Source organism: Peromyscus californicus, unplaced genomic scaffold (genome assembly GCF_007827085.1).
Source record: "Peromyscus californicus insignis strain IS unplaced genomic scaffold, ASM782708v3 Scaffold_18__1_contigs__length_77618521, whole genome shotgun sequence".
Lineage (NCBI taxonomy): Eukaryota > Metazoa > Chordata > Mammalia > Rodentia > Cricetidae > Peromyscus > Peromyscus californicus.
The window spans coordinates 61,744,094-61,767,678 of NW_026294480.1; the positions used below are offsets into that span (position 1 = coordinate 61,744,094).

The following is a 23,585-nucleotide window of genomic DNA, read 5'->3' on the forward strand; positions in this document are numbered from 1 at the left end:
CTCTCTGTCTCTCTGTCTCTCTCTCTCTGTCTCTCTGTCTCTCTGTCTCTCTCTCTCTCTCTCTCTCTCTCTCTCTCTCAACAAGACCTCATCATGTAACCCAGGCTGGCCTTGAACTCATTACACAGCCTAGATTAACCTCAAACTTGAGATCTTCCCATCTCAGCCCTTAAGAGCCGTTGATTACAGGTTTGTACCATCATTCCCAAGGCTACAGAGGAGACTTTCAGTGAGTGGCTGAAAATAAGTGACTTGCAGGCTCATGCAGAGGCAGTGGTCAGTCTAATCCAACTTTGGAAAATGGAGGCTGCTCTTCCTGCTCTTCCCATCACTTCTGTGCCCGAACCACGGTTTAACCTTTGCGTGTACTCTGCTAACAGGATTGCCTAGCTGTCTTTAAAAGTGCCTTTTAGTTGGGCTCCCAAGTAGCAATTGCTGTGGACACATCATGCAGCCCTTTGTGAGTCCAGACCTGCTTCTCCTGGCTTGGGCATCGAGTTTGGACAGAAGCCAATCACTGCTAAATCGCCACCCCTTTAGAAAACTGCCCTATGAACCACCGACTTGTTATTTTACAGAGTTTCTACCCCCTTTTCTCTTAAATCGAAATGGAGTTTCATTAGATCTAATGTCAAATCCAATGTTGCTCATGCTTAGAGGCTCTTTCGTCAGGTTGACTCTCCAGAGTTTATGACATCGCATCCTTTGCCTGCGCCAGAGTTTACGGACAAACAAGGCACAGCTGTCCTGTGCAGGCTATGGGACTGTCCATGAGGAAGTGCAGTGGGGGTTGTCCCAGGCATGGCCCATAATCCTCAGTCCTCAATGGCATGCCCAGAGAACCTGAGAAGTCTATTTAGTCAATTTTTAATTTTTCTTTTAGATAAAATTAGACAAGTCCACCTCCAGGATTGGAGGTTAACCAGATCTTTGAACTGATGGTTTTAGTTTGAAAAAAGAGAAAGAATGACGTTGGATCACATCGGATGAGCAGATCTGGCAGGAGGGGAGGAGGGGTAGTAGAGAGCTGTTTTTATTTTTAGGTCTTTCTTTTAGAGCAGCTTTGCTGGGCCCCAAGATAAAGTCTTGCATATGCCCAGCACATTTTCCGACTATTCTAATATCACACAAAGTTCTCCAGTCACATTTTCCTCCCAGACAGTCTCTGCTGGTAATTAGTGCTGCTGTGGCCTCAGAAGGCCCAGTGTCAAAGGAAAGCTTTACACCAGGAGCTCATGGAAGGGAGGCAGGCACCTGCTGGGCCTCAGTCCCTCCTGGTCCTGTCTTACTCTCTCCCACCCCTACTGGGAATTCCTAAGTGGGGCACTTGGTGGTGGCTTCCTCTGCATGTGGCCAGGTGTTAAAGCACAGTCTTTAGCGAGTGACCCTCCTTGGGTCCCACAGCAGTGGATGCCTGTCCAGGAGCAGGAAATGCATCTGGACTCCCCCAGGGGAACTGGAACCTGGGATCCCCTTGACAGGACTCAGAGCTCTTTGTGCTACTAAGCTGCTGGTACGTCTGGCCTGAGCTGTCCGGGAACCAACACCAGCACATGAATCTGTGGCCGGTTTCTGGGCTAAAGCAGGCCCCATCCTTTTCTTTGCCTTTGGTTGGGAGTTCACTCCCCAAATGAGTGTTCTGTTTTCAACCTCCTGGCTTGCAGCTCCCTCACAACAGTGTTAAGAGAGCCTAAGCTGGCCAAGCACCAAGCTGGGAAAGAAAACATAGGAACTTGTGTGAATAAGTTGCTGGGAGCCCCTCATAAGCCTGAGGCCAGGAGAATGCTCCACTCCCAGTCCCAAGGAGATGATGCTGGGGAGGGGGGCGGGGGGGGGACCTCAGCACATAAAATGCGATGGGGGAAAATCTCAGACTGTCCATAATCTGGCTGCTTCCTGTGTAACCCCTCTATGACCTTAAGTGAACAAGGGTCACGGCTGACTCTTGGTTGCCTCCTTTCTGAGTAGGACAGATGGTTCCAAGCCTCACTTGGTCACGTGGGCTTTGGTTTCTGCTTGTTGTCTTGAGGCAGCAGCTGAACCTAAAATAAAGACACCACATCATCGCACCCAGGAATATTGGGAAGCCATTGTTACATAACTCACGTTCAAAATATGGACGGCAACCTTCGCTTGCGGCCATGGTGCTGCCGCGGGAAGGCTTTGGAAGCATTTCGCAGTCTCGCCTTAGTTGGAATTGGAGGTCTCTGCCCCTCCAAGCTGGTTTCCCTATCTGGTTAAACAGCCTTCCTCTCTCCCTCCCTGCCCCCTTCCCCTTCTCCCACCTCTGCCCCTTCCATCCTTCTGTTCTTTCTTATGCTTAGACTGATATTCTGTCTCCTGGTCATTGAAGAGATAAATTATTTTCTTCTTAAGTTTTCCTGGTGGTCTCATAAGGGCTTCAAACTGCTCTCCAATGTGCCTGCACAGAGGACTTTCTTTTTTAATATTTACTTTCATGTTTTAGTTATTTCTGTGTATGTGTGTGCATGTGAGTACAGTTGCCCACAGAGATCAGAAGCATCATAGCCCCTGGAGCTACCCAATGTGCTTCCTGAGAACTTAACTCAGGACCTCTGCAAGAGGAGTAGGTAGTCATAACCACTGAACCATTCCTCCAGCTTCCTCACCCACAGTGGTCTTTTGGTCTCCTTCTTCAAACCCTGGCAAAGGTCCCAGCTTGGCTTTCTTTCTACATATACCCATATTAGAGGGTTCGATGTCTACCTTGGAACTCATGGCCCCAAGTATGCCCATTCCTCTCTCAATACCCCAGATGTGCATGCAAATACAAGAGAAACAAGTAGCGGGAAGCACATGGGGTGAAGGGGAGAGAGAAGGTTTGCCAAGAATGGCAGACACATGCCCACAGCGGCTGCCACGGCAGGCAGGATTGGCAGTAGGGCCGGTGTGAGCAGGAGTCCAGGTCAGGGAGGAGAACAGTCTGAGAGGTGGGGTTTGTTCAAGGGCTTGAAGACCAGTTTTAAGAGGGCAGACTGACGTAGCTTCTCTGTCCTTCAAGGTCTTATCACTGACAATCAATAATTGTCAGTAAAGGGCCGACCAAAAAGCAAACCAGCTCATTCAAGCTGGACCATATTGGGAAACGATGTTGTGGATTGATGAGAGTAACTAGAAACTGGTGAAGCAGAGCAGCCGTACCTGGGTGTGAGCATCCTTTGTTCTTGCTGTTACTTTTCACACTTAAAAACAAAGTGAGACAGAAATCCTACCCCGACCAAGGCGGTTTTACAGGGCACGACTCAGTTGTTTGGAATTGATTCACAGGCTGTGAAACCATCAGCCCTATCTACTACCAGATCATTTTCATTGCTCAAAAGAAAGCCCACAGAGATCAGAAGCATCATAGCCCCTGGAGCTACCCAATGAGCTTCCTGAGTGACTGGGCAGTAGGATGCATTTGTCAAAACCCAGTCCACAGCCCAGAGAGCGAACCCTCCTGTGAACTGGCTAATAATAACACACAACATAATGAATATTCCCCATATGTCCAAGATGGGAGCCTTCTCTGCCTTGTGATGATAGAGTTCTTAGCCAGCTCCAAGCTGTTCTAGTTTAAATAAACAAACAAGAAACTGTCTATGCACATTGGCAGTCCTCTCCTCAACCCCTTCCCTCCTCCCCTGTAACCATCCATTTACTTCCCCTCTCTCACGTGGGCCCTGTTTAGAAGCATGGATGTAGTTTGTTTTGGGAGTTACCCTTAGGAGAGTGCAGAATGTTCATACATTTGAAATCACAGCTGTATAATTTGTCTGCTTCTTCTGTAAACACCAGTGAACTATAAGTTAAGATGGTGTAGGTAGCGACAAAAAACGTTGATGGTTAAAAAGAATAAAAAATACTTTCGGCTGTGCAAAATCCAAAGCACCAGCCCTGTAAACTCCACCACAGGCCGGGCAGCCAGGACTTGGACAATGGAGGGCAGATCCCTGGGCAGCATTTGAAGAAGGGGCTGAGATAAGATTCAGGCTAGAGCCGGGCGGTGGTGGCACACGCCTTTAATCCCAGCACTTGGGAGGCAGAGCCAGGCGGATCTCTGTGAGTTCGAGGCCAGCCTGGGCTACCAAGTGAGTCCCAGGAAAGGCGCAAAGCTACACAGAGAAACCCTGTCTCGAAAAACCAAAAAAAAAAAAAAAAAAGATTCAGGCTAGAGCCTGGAACACGGACTGGGGTGGTGGTGGTGGTGTAGAGACACAGGGCGGTATGTGTGTGTGTGTCCCAGGGCAACATACATTGTTTCTGATCTGCAGTAGTTGAGATTGCAGAGAAAGTTAGGGGGAAGAGCTCTGTGGGAGGGGCTTACAACCTACTTCAGCAGCATTGGTGGCATCACCACAGGAAGGGAAATTTGACCAGCTCACTATAAAGCACCAGCTCGGGGCTGGGATTTATTTATTTATTTTTAATTTAGAAAACTAAACAAAAACCTTTTTGTACAACAGATATTGATCATGTTCTTCCCATCTTCCAACTCCTCCCAAATACTCTTCACCTCTCTACCCACCAAACTTCATGTTCGCTATCTCAAACAAACAGACCCCTAAAATGAAAATCAAAACAAACAACCCCCCCCAATAAGACAAAACATGCTAAACCAAATCAAAATGAAACAAAAATGCTACCCCCCCCCCCCCAAAAAAAAAAAACCAGCCCACAGAGTTAGTTTTGTGTTGGTCAACTACTCCTGGGCATGAGGCCTGCCCTGGAATGTGGTTGATGTACCAGTGACATCCTATTAGAGAAAACTGATTCTCTCTTTTCCAGGAGTATTGATTGCAAATGGCATCTTGGCTAGGGGTGAGACTGTGTTCCCTTTCCCTTCTCAGTGCTGGGACCCTTTAACCCATGCAGCTCCTATGCATACTTCCACAGTCTCTGGAAATTCTTACGTCATCAATTCTGTAGTATCTGGAAGACACAATTGCCAAGGCTATTGATTGCCCTCCACAAGTTGATGGTAAGGCTCTATTGCTGAATGTATATCTTAGTGAGGTTTTCTATAGCTTTGATGAAACACCGTGACCAAAAAGCAAGTTGGAGACGAAAGGGTTTATTCTGCTTACACTTCTACATCTCTCTTTATCATCAGAGGGAGTCAGGAAAGGAACTCAAACAGGGCAGGAACCTGGAGGCAGGAACTGATGCAGAGGCCATGGAGGGGAGCTGCTTACTGGCTTGCTCCTCATGTCTTTCTTAGCCTGATTTCTTATAGAACCCAGGACCACCAGCGCAGGGATGTCACCACCTACAATGGGCTGGGCCCTCCCCCATCAATCACCAATAAAGAAAATGTCCTACAGGCTTGCCTACAGCTGGATCTTATAGAGACATTTTCTCAATTGAATTTCCCCCCTCTCTGATGACTCTAGCCTGTGTCAAACTGACATAAAATTAGCCAGTACAATACATTTACTTATGTTATTGAACATCGAGAAGTAGAGCTGGTGCTCTGCTAGAGGCTTTATCCCTACTGACTAGCATTCATGGTGCTGGAAGGTACTACACCTGCTACTGGAGAAAATGGTAATCATGAATAACACCCATCTACAAATCCTGCAACATACAACACTGACCTGTCTGCAAGGTTTACTTGTGTAATAGTGGCACAAATGTCAGGAGAGTAACCAACCACTTTCTGATTGGATGTAAGGACAACTCCATGAGATGAAACCCGTACCTGATACTGCTGAAGTAGCCAAGAACCTGAGATTACATAGATCATAGGCCTAGGGGAAAACCTATACTGTTATTCTGATAAAGGAACATAGCAATAAAATGATTTCTTATGACATACTGATCTGGGGGTTTTGAGAGGCTATAGAGGATGAAGGGGAGGACCCTTCAAAAGCCCTTGTGTTGTTCCTTTATAGGCACACACTTCCAAAAAACAACTGATTTGTTTTCTGCTACTTTTCAATTGTATCACATAAAGGAAATTATAGTGTATGAAAATTTTACAAATATTTCATTTTAAATGTGTGTGCATTTGTGCACATTGCGGGTGACCCCAGAGGCCAGAAGAGGGAGGTGTATTCACTGGAACTGGAGTTACAGGCAGTTTAGAGCAGCTTGGCATGGGTGCTGGGAAGAGAATCAGATTCTCTGGAAGAACAGTGAAGGATCTTAACCACTGGGTTGGCTCTCAAGCCCTCTAGAATGTAGCCTTTTGAGGTGGACTTTTTAACTTTGCTTGGTACTTTTGAGAGGCAGTCCAATTCCTGACTTTCTCAAGAATTGTTCCTTTTTACTGATGAGTAGTATTCCGTCAGGAAAATGTACCAGAATTTGACTGTCTACTCACTTACTAGAGGATATTTGCATTGTTTCCAGTTTGGGGTGATTATATATAAAGTTCAGATGGGATAAATAATTTTACTCCTGATAAATCATTTCTTTCTTTTGTCTTCTATCCAACAAGAAATTAGATTACACTCATCAAAAAGGAATTCCGATTATGACTTACCTCCAAGATGGCAATTATGTTTCCTTTCCATGATAAATATAATTTGTCTGTCACACAGGGGCTTAAGCCACTGATGGCGCTTGCTAAGGCTGCAGAAGCGGCAATAGCAGCAATTAGATGCAATTATAGTCATAGCACTTCCCAGAATGGAGCCCGGATATAGAAGAGGTTAGGTATCAGAATCAGCGGGTCCAGCGGCGTAGACTCCCGTTCTCTACTCCTGTATCACACCCTGCATAAAGAAAACTTCTGGAACCATTTCTATGTTAGCTTTCACTTTTTATCTTCATCGGCAAATTGGTACAATGTTCTTTTTGTTCTTATATAAAAGTATGCAGTGCAGTAGGGCTGTGGGCTGAGTGCCACTCAGGGGTGTTAAGATGCTCTCTGTATTACCGCCAAGGTGCAAAGACATTTCTGGCTGGATCAGGCATGATATTATATTTTGAAATATGATTTACATCGTGCTGGTAGATTTTGTAAGTTTATACATCTCGTAGGTAAGTACTGTGTTGTTACATTTTTATTCTTGAAAAATAAACCCATAAACCTTTTGTGTTTCTTTTTCTTTTCAGTATTACTTCACTGTTCTTTTTGGGCACGAAGGCCAGAAACCTCTGGAGCTGCGCTGTGAGGAGGAGCAGGCCGGGAAAGAGTGGATGGAAGCCATCCACCAAGCCAGGTGCGGGTCATGTCTCGTTTTGGATGGGGCTCATCATGGCTGCCAGTACTTTTGGAAGATTTTGTCATAGTAAGATGGTATCACGTTGGTCCCTTCCTGTGCCATGTGTGAGGTGGTTGTTTGCACTTTGCGTGGCTGTGTTTCAGTTAAAGACATAAACAGTAACAATTACCGGTAGTAGACATGGATTTCTTCCTACACACTATGTACTTACTAAGTGCGTCTCAATGAGGGAATTTATTAAATGTATGACCACCCCTCCCTACCATCTGCTACATGGGGATTTACACTTACTTCCTCTTCTGCATGTAAGGAAAGAGAGCCTTGGAAGGTTAGTTCATTTGCTTAAGGTCACACAGCTGGGGGTGGCAGAGCCAGGAAGTCACCCAGTGGAGCCCACTTTTGCAACACCTGGCCCCCCGTCTCCCGCCCCACACAGTCCCATTATTGAGTGGCAGTAATAAACTCAAACTGGGTCAAACAGGAAAATGTGGTTTATTGTCCCCTAAGTAGTACCAGGACTATAAAACCCTCCTCTATGCCTATTAAATAGGAATGAGAAATCTGAAAAGGGTGTGTGTGTGCATGTGTGTGTGTGTGTGTGTGTGTGTGTGTGTGTGTGTGTGTGTGTGTGAGAGAGAGAGAGAGAGAGAGACAGACAGACAGACAGACAGACAGACAGACAGACAACCTTTCTGTTTTCTCAATTCAAGTCCAGCTCCTTTGCTCCTATGTGTGCTTGTTGTTTTTGCCCATCTTCCCAGCCAGGGATGCTATCTTGTTACAGTTTGTATTTCTGTGATAAACACCATGACCAAAATGACTTGGGGAGGAAAGGGTTATGTATTTCGTCTCATAGTTCAAGTCCATCATCCAGGAAAGTCAGAGCAGGAACTCCAGGCAGGAACTTGGAGGCAGGAGCTGATGCAGAAGCCATGAAGGGCACTGCTTACTGACTTGCTCTCTGTGGCTTGCTCAGCCTGCTTACTCACCATGCCTAGGGTTGCCAATGCTGAAGCAGCACTGTCCACAGTGACTTGGGCCCTCACATATCAATCATCAATGAAGGAAACGCATTGCAGACTTTACCTACGGGCCAAGCTCATGGGGGCATTTTCTCAGCTGAGGTCTCCTCTTTCCACATGACTCTACCTTGTGACAAGTTGACATAAAACTAGCCAGCACAGGTGCCATCCTTTCACCTCCATTCAGCTCCTTTTCTCATCTTTCTGATATTTCAAGGAAAGACTCAGCCATGGAGCATTTTCTTTCTGTGCATCTGACAATGCCACTTTCAATCCCACATCAATCCGTACTCCAAATTGCTGCTACACCTGCATTGTGTACTGCATGCAGATACGTAGCCATGTAAGTTATTTTCTGTGTGATTTCTACTTCCTGAGCAGGCTTGTGTGTACCTTGAGACTCAAGAGAAGGAAGGATGTTAAATGAAATGCATTTGCTAATTGTGCAACAGGCAACCAGGAACAACTTCCAGGTTGGTTAATAGAAAAAAGAAAGTACCAGTCCCCAATGATTTCTCTCTTCTCTTTGAATCCTAGACATGTTCATTCTGAAAACCTCCTTGGCCTCCCTACTTTTTAAGGACAACTCTGTGATGCTAAGCACTTGGCACATCTATCTTTTATATTATTTGTAGCAGCTCAAGCAGGTATCACCAGCCCCATTTGACAAATGAGCAAACAGAAATTCAAACAGATTGGGCAAGATCTACCACCAGGTTGTTAAGCTGCAGAACCACACGGGTCTGCCAGACTTCACAAGGTTTAACCAGGGCTCCGTATTGCCCTTCTCTTCCTTACCTTCTTTCTCTGTTCATTTTTTTTCTATTTCTTTTTCTCTTTCTTTCTTCTAAGAAGAAAGCAGAATAATGTGAGGCTAGGGTTGAACGTAAAAGGTACCAATTGCAAAATATTTCACTTTTTCTCTCTCTTCTTCTAAGTAGTTATCTGAGATGCAGTTGGCAACAAACGCCGGTTCCCAGGGGCAGCTCTGTGAGGTGAGGGACAGGCACACTGCTCAGCGCTCTGGTGCCCACTGCCTGTACCTCAGAGTTGGGGCTGATGCAGAATGACTTAATAAGGTCAGGGCTTCCAAGACGAAAGACGCACGAAGGTGGCAAGGGAGAGTCCTGGGGCCATTCGCAGTCACAACCTTTGTAGCTGCGTCTGTTCTCTTCTACCTGAGCATTAGAATGAAGGATGTGATTTCAAACGTGTGTATTTGACCATACTTCACATCCTAGAAGAGCAAGAACCACTGAATGCCTCAAATGGCTTTACCGTTGAGAAGGGAAGATTTTGGTGACCTGGATGCAGTGTGAATTACTTTAAAGATGTACGGATTTCAGAAGAGAGAGGTTTTGTTTGTTTCACTATGTCATGATAAGATTGTGTCATCTGTGTGGGTGTAAGCAGTAATTGCTTGTCCTTGAGATATGGTGAAATCTAAGGCAGTCTTGAGAAACCACTTAAGTGGTCTAGACAGCAGAATGGTAAATAACCTTGTTTTTCCTCTTAGATTTGAAGGTCTGCTTAGTGGTCTTTTTTTCCTTGATGCTTTGGTTTTTTATTTTTTTTCTGTTATGCTTGCTTTACTTTGATTTAATACCTGGGACTTAGTCCTTTGATGACTCCTTTGAATTGGACTGCTTTAGACTTGTGTCCTTTTTGAATTGAAATAATTCTGAAATATTTACTTTCTAAATCAAGGAGTAATAACATGGACTCTCCAAAATTTGCCCTGACTTTGTTCGTCTATAAACAATGCCATAAAGTTAATGAAGCTGCTCCCCACAGAGACCATTAGCCATTTTTTTCCTTGACATTGTGCATGAAACACAACTAATGAGCTGGGCTTGGTTGGCTAAACACTTGACTTTTAAGGGGCAATCTGGTGACATTAATCTGGCATTGCTAGCTTCCAATGGAAAACTTTAAATTGGTCAATAGTTAAATCTTTATTGATTCCTCTTTTCAAAAGTCAGAGATTTTGGTTAATCAGTAACTATTTTAGCACAAGGCTTATTCTTTTCTGTTATAAATCCTCCAACAGACACTACACAAGACTACTGTTTCTCCATCTCCTGCTTTCTAGAATGGCTTCTCCATGAAGCCTGGTAGCCCTGTCTTTATGCACCATGGAAGACATGCTATTGTGTTGGCTCTTGTGTCAGGGGGGCCTCTGTACCACAGTTTGCTTTAGAAGCTCTTTGGATCATTTTCTGAGATGTCCAATTGCATATTTCTTCCTATAGGTCGGATCCAGAAAATAATATCATCAGAATTGGCATTTTCAATCTGAAACTTTGACTCAGACCAGCAACATTGGTGTTAGAGTTTTGCACACAATTGCTCAACATGATAAATCTAGAGCAGACACATTTCAGATTTCATTCCACACATGTTATGGCATGTGGGAAGCTGCTACCAAAACTCAGCTCTCTTATTGTTTGTGTAAGTTGAAGCCTGAGCATTTAATAACACTTAAGTCTATGGTTATTTTATACAGGATTTGCCACTTGGGCAGGAACTTAAGCAGCACCAATAACTGGTATTCTTTCTCCACTTTTCATAGGCATATATATCAGACTCAGTTGAAGTAGTTGAGTACTTAAAAACATTCAGAAACACTGACCTAGGTAATTGTGGATCCTGAAGACTTCTTGGCTCACATGACATCCATTCAGTGTTCTATCTGCTGGGATATTGAGTCTGCAGGACCTCAGGAGTAAGATGTCCTTCGTCTGGAAGAGGACATGGTGCCTTCGTTCTGAGTTCATTTCATCCTGGCTTCAGCATGGGATCCACAGAATCTGGAATACAGCAATCAGGAACTGAGGGATAAGGCAGTTCAGAGGTGTATGGCAATCTACCAGAGGACTTTGTGGCCATCTGAAGGTGAACAATATTAGGTCAAGATGGCATCTAAGTCAGCTTTTGCCCTCTAGCTTAGATGGTACCACCCACTAGAAGAAGAAATGGCGAGTTAGTGCAAGCTTGTGAAGCAAATGTTGATTTTTGGTCAGGAAGGGGAATTGGAAAGGTGAGGTGGGTTAATCCATAAGGAAAGTGGATTAGGAGGTCACAGGATGGTCCTGTGACCTTCCTGCTCTGTGGCATGTAAGACATGAGAGAATGAGTAGTCAGGGAAAATTAGAGGAGTAAGGCCTGTCCTGAGAAGAGATTTGGGTTTGGGTTGAGGTCAGGAGACAGTTGGTGAGACCTGGAGGTGTTGAGACTATAATTTTTGCTGTAGTGCTGATCTGTGGCTTATGTGTTTGATGTTGGAGACCATTCCACTGCCTTTGGCTGGTTTTGCAATTTCTTCAAACGAAGATCTGCTCAAATCCACATTCCAGTTCTCTTTCCTCTTCTCCATGTGTGTCTGATGTGGGGATCTCAGGCTTGCCTTGAGGAGAGAGTGTTGAATGGGGAAAGGAATTGGCAGATGCGTCCATTCCTGGACGCTAGCAGACGGAGCATGGCAAGGCCTTGACCTGACCCTTTCTTTGACCTTGTCATTGCTAGCATAAGTAAGAGGTCTTTCAATTGAGCCTTATCCTATTTTTTCAGGGGCAAGAAAGCTTTATTCCACTCCTGAGTTTGTTCTTTGTAACCTTTTGATGACACGTGGCATCATACTTGCTCCTCTTTGGCATCTACCCCAGGACACACCAAGTGGCTAAGGCCACCCTTTCTCTGCTTGCTCCAGGCCATGGTCCATGCACTTCTTTTGGTTTAACCACCATGGCATACATGGTGCTGTCTCCATTGCCTCAGTCTTAGATGAGAAGCCCTTGGGAAGGCCACCAACCTAGCACATGGCAGAACTAGATTTAAGGACAGGTCGGAGCAAGATGCAGTGCCTCAGTTATATGTAGAAATTCACAAATGTGCATTATTCTACATTGAATTAGCATCTCCTGGGTGCTCAGTGCTGCCATGAATTTGACTGGTGGATTGTCACAGGTCTCTACTGCTGTCCGTGTCTGGGCAGTTTTCCCAGGTCAAGGTATGAATGCTGACTGCTGAGCCACCTCACCCGCCCTTTTCCCACTTTCCCCGATCTCTATCCTCTGCATGGTTACCAAAGTGTTCTTCCTAAGAACATCTGATCAGCTGAAAGGGCCTCAATATTCTCTACTGACTTGTTATTTTATTCAACTAACTTCTTATTATCAGAAATTTAAAAATATAAAAATTTTAATATGCAAGCGAGGAAGGGTTTATACCATAGTTCTCTGTGTTGCTTGGAGGAAAGAAAAGGTGCGTTATTGTACCTGATATACATGACTCCTTGATCAAATGCTCTGAGTTCAGGGCTACAGTGAGCCAGTCAGCACACTGCTCTTTCCAAGCTGAAATTTTCAAACGTCTCATGTCTTAGGTTCCAGGTAAAACAGTGCTGGAATTGTGATGTGCTGGCTGGTTCTTTCCAGTCTGACCTACAGAAATTTGTCTCTCAGATTGGAGATCTCAGTGACCTGCACCGTCTTCACCAGCCCCTGCCCTGTCCTGCCAGGAAGGACTGACTGACCCTTACCTTGTCTGAGCCTCGGGCACAGCCTCCTGTCTCTCTCAAAGCCACTAAGACATCATCGCTTTGGCGGCGTGCTTAGATGTCTGTTTCTCTCTGTCGGCCTGATTTTCTTCAAAGAAAACTGCTCTGTTCCTCCCTTGTTCCCTGCTCCTGGCATTGTGCCCAATTGTTTTTTAGAAATGTGTGTGCCAATTTAATCTCTCTCACCAAGGCAGGAGAAAGCTGGAATCATTTTTTAAAAGTTCTTATTATATTGATGTGTAAAAATGGTATCTTAGTGTAATGAGCATTTCCTTGGACATTTATAGGATTGACTATTATTTTTTACTACCATTAATCTTGATCTGTGTTTCTATAGGAAGTGTCATTTCAAGCCCTTCTCTCATTTTGTTCTATTAATGTTTTTCCATGTTCTATCTGATTTTATGAGTTCTTTCCATGATGAATTTGTTATCTGATGGTTATATTCATTGTTAATCAGCTACATCATTTTTCTGTCTTATATCTGTGAATTTTTTTTACAAAGCTTTTGAATTGCAATCTAATCAAAATATATTACCTCAGAGGGAAATGAATTCAAAACATTATTTTTTATTTAATTGGCTTATATTTCATATACTACAAAATCTTTCATCTGAAGTTACACAATTAAGAATATTCACAAGGCTACACAATCTTTACTCTAATTCCAGAATACTTTCAACATATAAAAATGAACAGTTAGTCTTTTACCCTCTACCCTTACCCATAGCCAACCAGTAATTTACTTTATTAATGGTTTTTTTCATCTGGACATTTCATATAAAGGGAACTAGACAGACCTGGTTCTGGCTTCCTTCTTACTATGAGGTTTTCAAGACCCCCCATGTTGTACCAGTAGATCACACTTGAGGTACCTTATTCCTTTTTATATCTGGGTTGTCCATTCCGTGGTTATACTACATTTTGTTTATGTGTAAGTGATGGATATATGGGTTGTTTTTTTCCATTGTGAATACTGCTGCTATGAATATCCGTATCCAAGATACATTTTCAGTTCTCTTGGATATATACCCATAAGAATCCTGCACCATATGGTAACTATGACCAACATTTTGAGGAACTACCAAAGTCTCTTCCACAGGGACAGTACCCTTTCTCACCATAAATGATGAAGGTTTTGAGTTTTTCAGATCCTCACCAATACTTGCTTCTGTCATCTTGTTTTGCAATGACTTCATCTAGTAGAGGTTAAGCTACACAGTCCATTCACTTTAGAACTATGCCCTAAAACGTCTTCACCCTGGAGTAATTAACTTTAGCATAATTGTCTTTCTGCTGTGTTTCCTTGCATCACTACCAGGTCTGTTTTTGTGTCGAATTGTGTTTTAGAAAGACTTATTGACAAAACCTTCCCTCAGCTCCAAGTGAGACACTTCAGTAATGAACAGTGACTGTGCACTGGATTGGAGCACTGTTTGTTAGGAGAGGGAGGAGGGTTCATCTTTTACTCTTGTACTGGATTGGAGCACTGTTTGTTAAGAGAGGGAGGAGGGTTCATCTTTTACCGTTGTACTGGATTGGAGAACTGTTTGTTAAGAGAGGGAGGAGGGTTCATCTTTTACCGTTGTACTGGATTGGAGCACTGTTTGTTAGGAGAGGGAGGAGGGTTCATCTTTTACCATTGTTCCTCTTGTTATTTTCTTAACATCTGAGCTGCCACTGACTGGAAAGAGGATAACTGGGGAGCAAGGAACCTGTCGGGGAGAGACCGGTGGGGTAATGGTGCCAGGACCTCAGGCTAAGGTGGTACCTAAGAGGTACTGATGCCAGTGGAGTGGAGATACAGATGTGAGAGAATCTGAGGACCAGAGAGTGTAGAAGACAGTCTAGTGATGCTGAGGGACCGTGAGGAAAGTTCAGGTGCTGTTAAACTGCTTCAGGTCACTGTGACAAATCTCCAGCAGTTCAGGTACAAAGAAAGAAGCTGTATTTTGGCTCACTGTCTCGGATGTTTTTACATAAGATCACTTGTCCCTGCCCCCTGGGGCCCATGGTGAGGCAGCAAGCCACTGTGAAGTTATGTGATGGTGCAAAATGGTTCACCTTGTGGACATGAGGTGAAACAGAGTGGGGAGAAGATTAGTCTCCATCAAAAGTCTGTTCCCAATAATGTGTTAAGGGTTCCCACCACCTCACAGTGACAGCACTCTGGGGACCGGCCTTCTGTACAGGAGCCATCAGGGGACAGGCAAGATCCATTCTGTAGCAGAGGCCTGACCTTGCCCCCAGTAGTCAAGAGTTGCTCCACTGCTGCTGTCTGGGCCTGGATTCTCCCCATTCCTGAAGATGTCAAGACTCTTGGGATGATGGGTGCTAATTCCGAACAACCTTCTCTCTAAACCCGAGCATTCCCCTGGAGTTTGGAGTTGGATCTTTTCTTTAGGAACTCTCCCTGAAACCAAAACCATCTTAGGTTTTGCTACAGTTCACTCCATACACTTGTCTTGAACCAAAACGAATAGGATGAGCATCTCACCTACCTAGTAACCTGTCACTAAGGTAACATACAGTTTGCCCTCTATACATAATGAAAGACTGCAATTCCAGGCTGAGTCTCTTCTCTGGGCTTATCAGGATTTCGTTTGAACGTTCCCTTTTCTCCTGTGAGGAGCAGTGGTGGTTTGGTTTGGATTATAAGTACTACACACCAATATTTTGTGCCACTGTATGTCCTACGCATGACGTATGTTGGTACTCCACAGATGGGTTTTTAGTTTGGCTTTTATCGTGTTGACTTACACAGCTTCGCTTTCTTTCCCTTGGCAGCATGAAATGACCTTCGCTTCCTTTCCACCTCCTTTTTCTCCTTGTTCCTTTAGTAGGGATTGAATTGAAAAAGAAAAATGAAGGGAATAATGTGTTTGGCATTTTTTAAAAAGCTTGGACAGTATCGAGGAAGTGGAAAATTTAACCAAGTAAAGTGTGTGTTGGAAATACATTAGAAGAGAAACACCAAGTAACACTCAGAAAATCCTGGAGAAGCCAGACATGCAGTGTTGATCTGGTTGGGAATGGACATCCCTTTTCTAGTGGGCTTCATACAGAAGGTTGTAGACACCATGGAAGGGTCACCCCAGTAAGAGCAGAGAGGAGCAAGGAGGCGCCCCAGTGGCATGAGTTGCATGATTCGAGAATTACTGCATACGATGTGTAAAGCTGTGCAAAATCCATCGTGTTGGCCGACCCTTTCAGGGCATGCTGACTCTTCTGAAGCTGACCTAGGGCTCACACTAGAAGCTTGACTAGTGGGGAACATTTTCCCCGGATCACTGCAGGGTAACCTCCAGCTGTTCTCACCTCTGCCAGCACAAGCCACTCGCTACCCCTGTCTTTCCCATTCCAACAGCCAAGATGATCTTGCTAAGAAGACACATATCGACACATTTTAAAACCCAAGCTCAAATCCCACACGAGAAGGAAAACCCGAGATTCTAGATCAGCCTGCACGTTTTACTACTTCTCCCCTCCTGTGCCTGCCTCCTGGAGACCAGTGACCTCGTCATCTCTTCAGCCAGGCCAGGCCCACACCACCCCATCACCAGGCTTTGGGACTTGGGCTTGCCTTTACCTGGTGTACACTTCCGCCAGCGAGGACTCTCTCCTTCAGGTAGTTCTGCTAGAACCAGCTTCCTGGTGAGAACGTCCTAGGCCTGGCTTGGAACTGTAATTCCTCTCTTCCTGTTTCTGATCTGCCTTCTTCCTCTTCTCCTCTTCAGTACTAATTACCAGGTTTTCTTATTACATATATCTTTTATTCTTACTGCTGTGGAAGCTCCATGAGGGCACGGAACCCCTTACCCCCACTTTATTTATTCCTGTGCCCAGAGCTTCCATCTGTCTCTGAACGCATACCACTCAATGATAGATTTTAGTTATAGGATCAACTTGGACTCACAGAAACATGCAAAAGAACATTACTCCAGACACTAGTATTATTACTTATATTATTAATACCTAGTGCATGGGGTAAATATCTAACATTAGAATTCCTCCCCTCACTTGGTATTGTACGGGTGTTAGAAATGTAGACAAGCATACATATGATATCTTACAAAGTGGATAAACGCCATTTATAACATCTCCAGCCAGAGACAACAACTCTTTATGCTTTGATCTATGTCCTTAACCTGGCATGCTTATTTGTCTCTCTTCTTCCCCTACATATCTATATACATTATAAACCATATGTTTCTTCTACATATGAACACATACATACATATCTAAATATGTGCTGTATACACCCTATTTGTCTTGATTTCTTCTTTCCTTTTCATGGATCAGTAGGCCTTTGGTATACTCATTATTATTATTAATTTTTTTTTTGTTTTTTTGAGAGACAGGGTTTCTCTGTGTAGTTTTGGTGCCTGTCCTGGATCTTGCTCTGTAGACCATGCTGGCCTCGAACTCACAGAGATCCGCCTGGCTCTGCCTCTTGAGTGCTGGGATTAAAGGCATGCGCCGCCACCGCCCGGCTGGTATACTCATTATTTTACACCTATTTTTGGCAGTACTGGAGGGAAAACCCAGGCTGTCATGTGTGTGAGGCAGTGCTCTATCACTGAGCTACAGTCGTGGTCCTCTTTATGGCTGTTTTTAAAATATGATTTTTAAATACTTTGCAATAATCCTGATATGCTGTGCTTGATTAACCACTTATATTTTACAAATGCGTATAGTAGATTGTCTCAGTATCTTTTGCATTAGTGAATGAACATCTTGTTTCTTTGTACATCCTGGCAAAAATTTGATTATATTTTTGGCTTTTGTTGTAGAAATGAAAACACTAATGCAAAAGACATAATCTTTCACACCTGCTTTGATATGTTTGCAATACTGTCTTCTAGAATGGCCGCTCTGGAACACTGTGTGACATTACCCAATCCACTCTACTTCTGTTCATGCTAAATGTTAATGCCGTTTGAAGGTCTTAACCAGTTTTTGATTAAGAAGTATACGTGTTTTATACACTTGTTGGCTTATTATATTCTATGAAGCCCCTTTTCTAATTTTATCTAATATTATCCATTTGTTCTAAATATGAAACGTTTAACTCAATTTACTTCTTACGTTTTGTCTTTTGCTCCGTCTGTATCTGTTGCTTTTTGTAGTTCTTAAGTTAGTTGACTTTGTCCTAAAACACTGCAGTTACATCTCTTGTTGACTTACCAGCTCACCACAGTTTGTATTGATCTCTCCAAGGCAGGCTGAACGGACACAGACATTTCATGTGTTCTCATTGTGTTTTCTCTCTCTGGATGCTGAGCTTTTATTGAGTCTGTTATTATTTATTATCACTTTATAAAGTTTTCCACATTTATTTTCTGTTCCCTAAATTCAGTCAGGCCTTTGAATTTGGCCACAGGTGGATTCTGAAAATTAAAAGTCAGTGGGAAGGGTGTGATGGCACAGATAGAGTAAGACCTGCCTTTGGACAGCCCACTGGGGCGATGGTAGCTCCCAGTATTTCCTGAAGCTCTGGAAGGGAGGAGAGCAAGGGCTCCTGAGGAGGAGAAACCCTGCAAGTCCCTGGCTTGACTCCTGCTGCTTCACGTTTTGAAAGAGCAACTGTGTCCCACCACTGTGTACCAGTAACTCACTCCATTTGTTTGTAAGAAAAAGCAATGAGGATGTGTGCACAGTGGACCGAGCAGAAGTATATATCCAAGCACTGAAGCTGGTGATTGGTCCCACCGCACGCGAATGATTACACGGAGTTGAAGGTTTGCTCCCTGACTCTCACATCCTACAGCAGCCTGTTATATTACTCTTGGTCTCTGGCCGCTCAGCTTGGTTATCAGCTGGGTCTGACTCACGGGTTCCGACATTCATTGACCTGTAGAGTTTCAGCAACTAGGCTTTGTTTCCCTGCCTTCTTTTTCTATCCGATTGCTTCATTTCCATGGCAGCCTGCTTGCTTCGTGGCTCTTAATCTGAAGACAGTGAATCTCAGCCGCCAGAATGACCCTTGCTTCTTGTGGCAGCTTTTCTGTTTGTTCATTTGGGGCTGTGTTTGCTCTCTGTTGCAGTCTAACGGTTGACGCCACAGTGATTGCCACAATAAGGAACTCACTATACCCCACAGCTCCTGCAGGCCAGGTGTCTTAGCAAGGATTAGCTTGGTTGCCTCTGCTTAGGAGTTGCTCACAAGCTGCTGAGCAGGTCTGTGGGCTTCTCTGAATGCATGGGTTGGGAAGGGTATGCTGCTATGTCTACAGATGCATTGTTGAGCTGAGCCCCTAGAGGACTGTAGGTGAGAGACCCTCCTCGGTTTCTAGTCATCATGAGCCTCTGGACAGAGCAGTTCACAGCCAGGCAGTTGCCTGCCCTCTGAGTAAACCAGCAAGAGAAGGCAGGCTGAGATGGAAGCCAGAGTCTGCTGTGACGTCACCTTGGAAGTACCATCCACCTCCTTGCTACACTTCATAATAAATGTGTTGTTTCCAGCCACTGAGTTTGTGGTAAGCTGATCACAATAGGGAGCTGGTCCCGCGTGGTTCCCTGCCAGGTACTCGCATCGTTTTCCTTGTTTGGGCCTTCCTTACGTTGACAGTGAGTGTCAGGACTGACCTAAGCTCTGTTCCCTCTCTGAGCACAGCCTCCTTGAGGAAGGTGGCCGACTTTTCTACAGAGAGCAGATCACAGGCTGTGATCTGGGGATGTGGATGAAGAGCCCAACTTCGCGACCTTTTGCAGGCTCTCTTCCCAATCCATCCCATGCTAGCTTTTGTTCTTAGCATTATTTGCCTCTGTGTTTGGTGCTTCTCTGGGACAACCCTGGTGAGAACCATCTCATTTTCTCATGTAGGACTCTACACCTTCGATTTCCTCTCCTCCAGTCTCCCCACCAAATGAATTCTGCTCAGTCTTTTTTTTTTTTTTTTTTTTTTTTGACTGAAGTTCATAAAATACAATACTTGGTCTGTTAACAGTATCTTTTTCAATATTGTCATAGTTTCATTCACTAAGAACAAACAAGTCGATGTTTTCTAACATTGCATTGGAACCTTGGAGAAGGAGGACAGGCAGTGTCAGCCGAGGAGTCCACAGAGCTCAGCCCCACATGTCAGCCTGGACTTTATTTTCCCTTCTCATTCTTTCTGTTTTGTTTTTTTTTAAAGATAAAACAAAAATGCTTCTCTGCTACCTAATGCTGATCTAATACATTTATAGACATTTCCACGAGTCTCTGGTAAAGCTGACAACGAAGGACAGAATTTTTATGGTTCTGCTTCTTATGCTCTGTTGCTGCCCCCTCCCCTTAGAGCAGGAGTTCTCAACCCACATGAAGCTGTGACCCTTTAATACAGCTCCTCATGTTGTGGTGACCATAAGATTATTTTCGTTGCTACTTCAGAACAGTTGTTTTGCTACTATTATGAATTGTAAATATCTGATATGCAGGATATATGATATATGACACCCCCCCCCCCAAAAAAAAAGGGTCACAACCCGCAGGTTGAGGACCTCTGCTTTGGAGGAAGGAAGACTTAGAAAAAGTCTACCCCGTCTTTTTTCTTTCCACTCGTATAGGTGCATGGTCCTTCTTTCTAAGCTCAAGGGGCAGATTTCTTAGAGCAGGTGACTTGAGACCTCTACTAACTCTGGATCCTCATCAACACTTGTGATGCCGGTGCTGAGTGTGTTGGGTGACTCAGCTACCGTGTGACCTTAGTGTGGTCCCAAGACTTCTTAGTTTTCAGTGATACAATGCTATTTCAAAGTGGTTAGAAAAAGAATTTACTAGAAGGAAACCACACGACTCTCTGAACTCCAGGGTGTAATTCTACTCAGATGTTGTGAAAGCAGAACCCAGGTAGCTACTGCCTCTCTCTCTCAGACATTCTGCTCATTGTGTGTTTGCTTTTCTGAACGCCTGTTTATGCTTTTCTTCCTCAGCAGACTTCCTGTGACTGCTTTGGGAAGGGGCGGCTAACCAAGGCTGCCCAACAATGGCAACCTGAGTTCCCAGGCCCCTTTCATCTCACTTAAAGCACACAGAGCAGGATTCCATGGAGAAAAATTCTATTTGGTACAGCTTGCACCAGGCCTCTCCTCCTATGTTTGTTCACCATGATCTTGAGGGAGGTTTTGAGATACAAACATTCAGTGGGTCAAAGTCCCAGAGCAAAGACAAGCAGCCTGGAGGTTTGGCAGAAGCCTCCAAGGGGTCTGGTGCTGTTTCTCCCCTGAGAGCAATTTGGCTTGTGGTTATATCATAGACTCAGGTCAGACAAACTTTGATTTGATCCTAACCCTGGGGTCAATATGTATTCTGAGAACCAATTCTTCCCCTACAGATTGCGATCATAAACCCTGCCTCTTGTATTACAGGGAGTACGCAATGAGAAAATGTATGATCTGTCCTATACACTCAACAAGTAGTGTCCGTTATTAATTACAACTGTTATCAGGCCATTTGGAAAAGGTTTTATGAAGAGAGGAACATGTACCTTACCACCCTAAACAGTGCAAAAGGATCTGATGTGAAATTCCAGGCGACTTGACATTGTATTATATGCCAGGCACCTCGACGTTACATCATATTCCAAGTGCCTTGACATTACATCGTATTCCATGCACCTCAATATTGCATTATTAGTAAAAATTAAGAGCAGGTTTTCTCTATCGTGCTTAGCTGAAGAAATGGACATAGGTGAGGTGCTGAAGTCATGGACCAAAGAGTTTAACTTTCTCTGTCATGTGTGTGGCTTCTGCTCATTTTCAGAACAGAGTAGTGGATGATCTGTACCCCACAGAATGGGTGGTCTCCATGAGAGCCAAAACAGTTCTTCCTGAACAGACCTTGTTCTCAGGGTTGCCGTCTTCATTCTGGCCAATAGAAGGTCAATTTCACTGGTTGATGATATGCTTTTAATCCCATCCTTGAAGACTAATGGCATCAATTCAAAATACTCAATCTCTTCCTTAAAGAAGTCATACACTTTCATATTAAAATCTGTCAGAGTTCCTTGGCTTTTTTTCTCATAGTCATGTTAAAATTGTGGGTAGCAGCCAGCATTAAATGGATTCTTAGATGGAGAATATGTAATATGATGAATACTGAAATTCTATATTATGGAGACGCCAACTGTATGAGGCAGGTTAGCGTGTAAGGTAGAACTAGTCAAACAACATGCGTGGGTCCCTTTTTAAATGCGTGAGCACTGCTATGTGAAATTGTGGTGGAGCAACATGCCAGTGACTAACTATGTAATTTTCTCTTAAGTTATGCGGACATTTTGATTGAAAGGGAAGTGCTAATGCAGAAGTACATTCATCTAGTTCAGATCGTGGAGACAGAAAAAATTGCTGCTAACCAACTTCGACACCAGCTGGAAGATCAAGACACCGAAATCGAAAGGCTTAAATCAGAGGTATTTCCTGCCTTCTGTCACTTCCTCATGAATACCTGTCCAATATTCAGGAGAAAAAGATAATCTCAAGAAAAAAGTAATGCCTAGCTCTGCTATCAACAGATATATGGCTGGCTGCTGATCTAGACATGAACCCATTGTCGGCTTCAGGGTCACGTAGATGTGTTGCTAGAACATACCACCATGATAAACATGGAATCTTCTGTTGTTATGTGTGCCCCTAATGTCCTTTGTTAGATAAGAAGCACTCTCTCTCTCTCTCTCTCTCTCTCTCTCTCTCTCTATATATATATATATATATATATATATATATATATATATATATATATATATATACACACATATGTATAATAGTCATCAGACAGACTCTTGGAGTAACAGCTGTGAGTCTGCCATGGAATAACTTAAAGTCCAAAATGATATCCAAGGAAGGACCAGATACTAATTACAAAACACTTTACTTCTAGCTTGCCCCCTGCAGAATTCTGAGAAGCACAATTGGGCTAAACAAGAAGACACTGATTGACTGTGGGGCATTTCTGTCTCTCCCTTGGCCCCCATTCCTTCAATGTGAACTTCTGGTGAACCTCAGGGTGGTGTTACTGTTACATGATGGAGTAGGTAGTCTTGGAGTCTATAGCCGAGGTGCTATGCCTGGGTCCTCCTTCTGTCCCAGGTCTCAATCTATGCAGAGACCTTTCCAGGCTCTCTTGTGGGTGCTCACAGAAAGTGAGCCGTAACTGAAGAACGGAGGAGGGATGTAGAGACTAGATTGTCCTCTCTGTTCTAGCCAGAGGTACACTGGTCTCTTAGATCTAAAGGATAGGGTTCCGAAGGTAGTAGTCATGGATCCTTGCTGACAGGCTTCTCAGCTTTGACAACTTTCTTGCCATTTTTACTGTGCAAACATTTCCTTTTCATTCTCTTACACCTCCCTGAGGCTCACTGGGACTCCTGCGTGGGTTTCACCTCCTGCTCCCAGGTATCCTGAGAGTGGGACGCTTGGCATATCTGGCTCGAGCATGGAGACGAGAACTCCTTTAGGGACGATGAGTTGCCAAGTGTGTTCACCGTATCATTAGACTCGCCAGCCTCCTCTGTGCAGCCCCGAGAGTTGATACAGTGAGAACAGCAACAGAAACCTTAACAAACCTGCATTTTAAAAGGATATATCAGGCATGTAATTTAAAACAAAATTATTGTGTTCTTTCTTTGCCCTGGGTACACCAGAGCAGATGCCTGTTTATTGAGTGAAGCAGGTTGGTATTTACACCATGACAGGAACTCAACACCAAGCGGTGCTCCCCAACATTTGCTTGTGTGTGTTTATCTGTCTCCATTATGCTCTGCTTTAGTCAGAATATAAATTGCAGTGAAAAGCTGTCAGAGGCAGGGTTTGGTTTTTTTTTTTTTTTTTGTAGTCTTTTGTAGCTGCTTG

General features: G+C 44.0%; 1 protein-coding gene across 7 annotated transcripts in view; it reads left to right on the forward strand.

Moving 5' to 3' along the window:
* The window catches only part of Rasgrf2 (Ras protein specific guanine nucleotide releasing factor 2), a 228,437-nt gene that overhangs the window by 55,999 nt on the left and 148,853 nt on the right, over nucleotides 1–23,585 (forward strand). For all 7 annotated transcript variants that reach the window (XM_052743602.1, XM_052743597.1, XM_052743598.1 and 4 more), the window contains exons 2-3: nucleotides 7,063–7,169; nucleotides 22,000–22,147. In XM_052743602.1, the coding sequence (XP_052599562.1) occupies nucleotides 7,063–7,169; nucleotides 22,000–22,147 (255 nt within the window). The remainder of the gene's footprint in view (nucleotides 1–7,062; nucleotides 7,170–21,999; nucleotides 22,148–23,585) is intronic.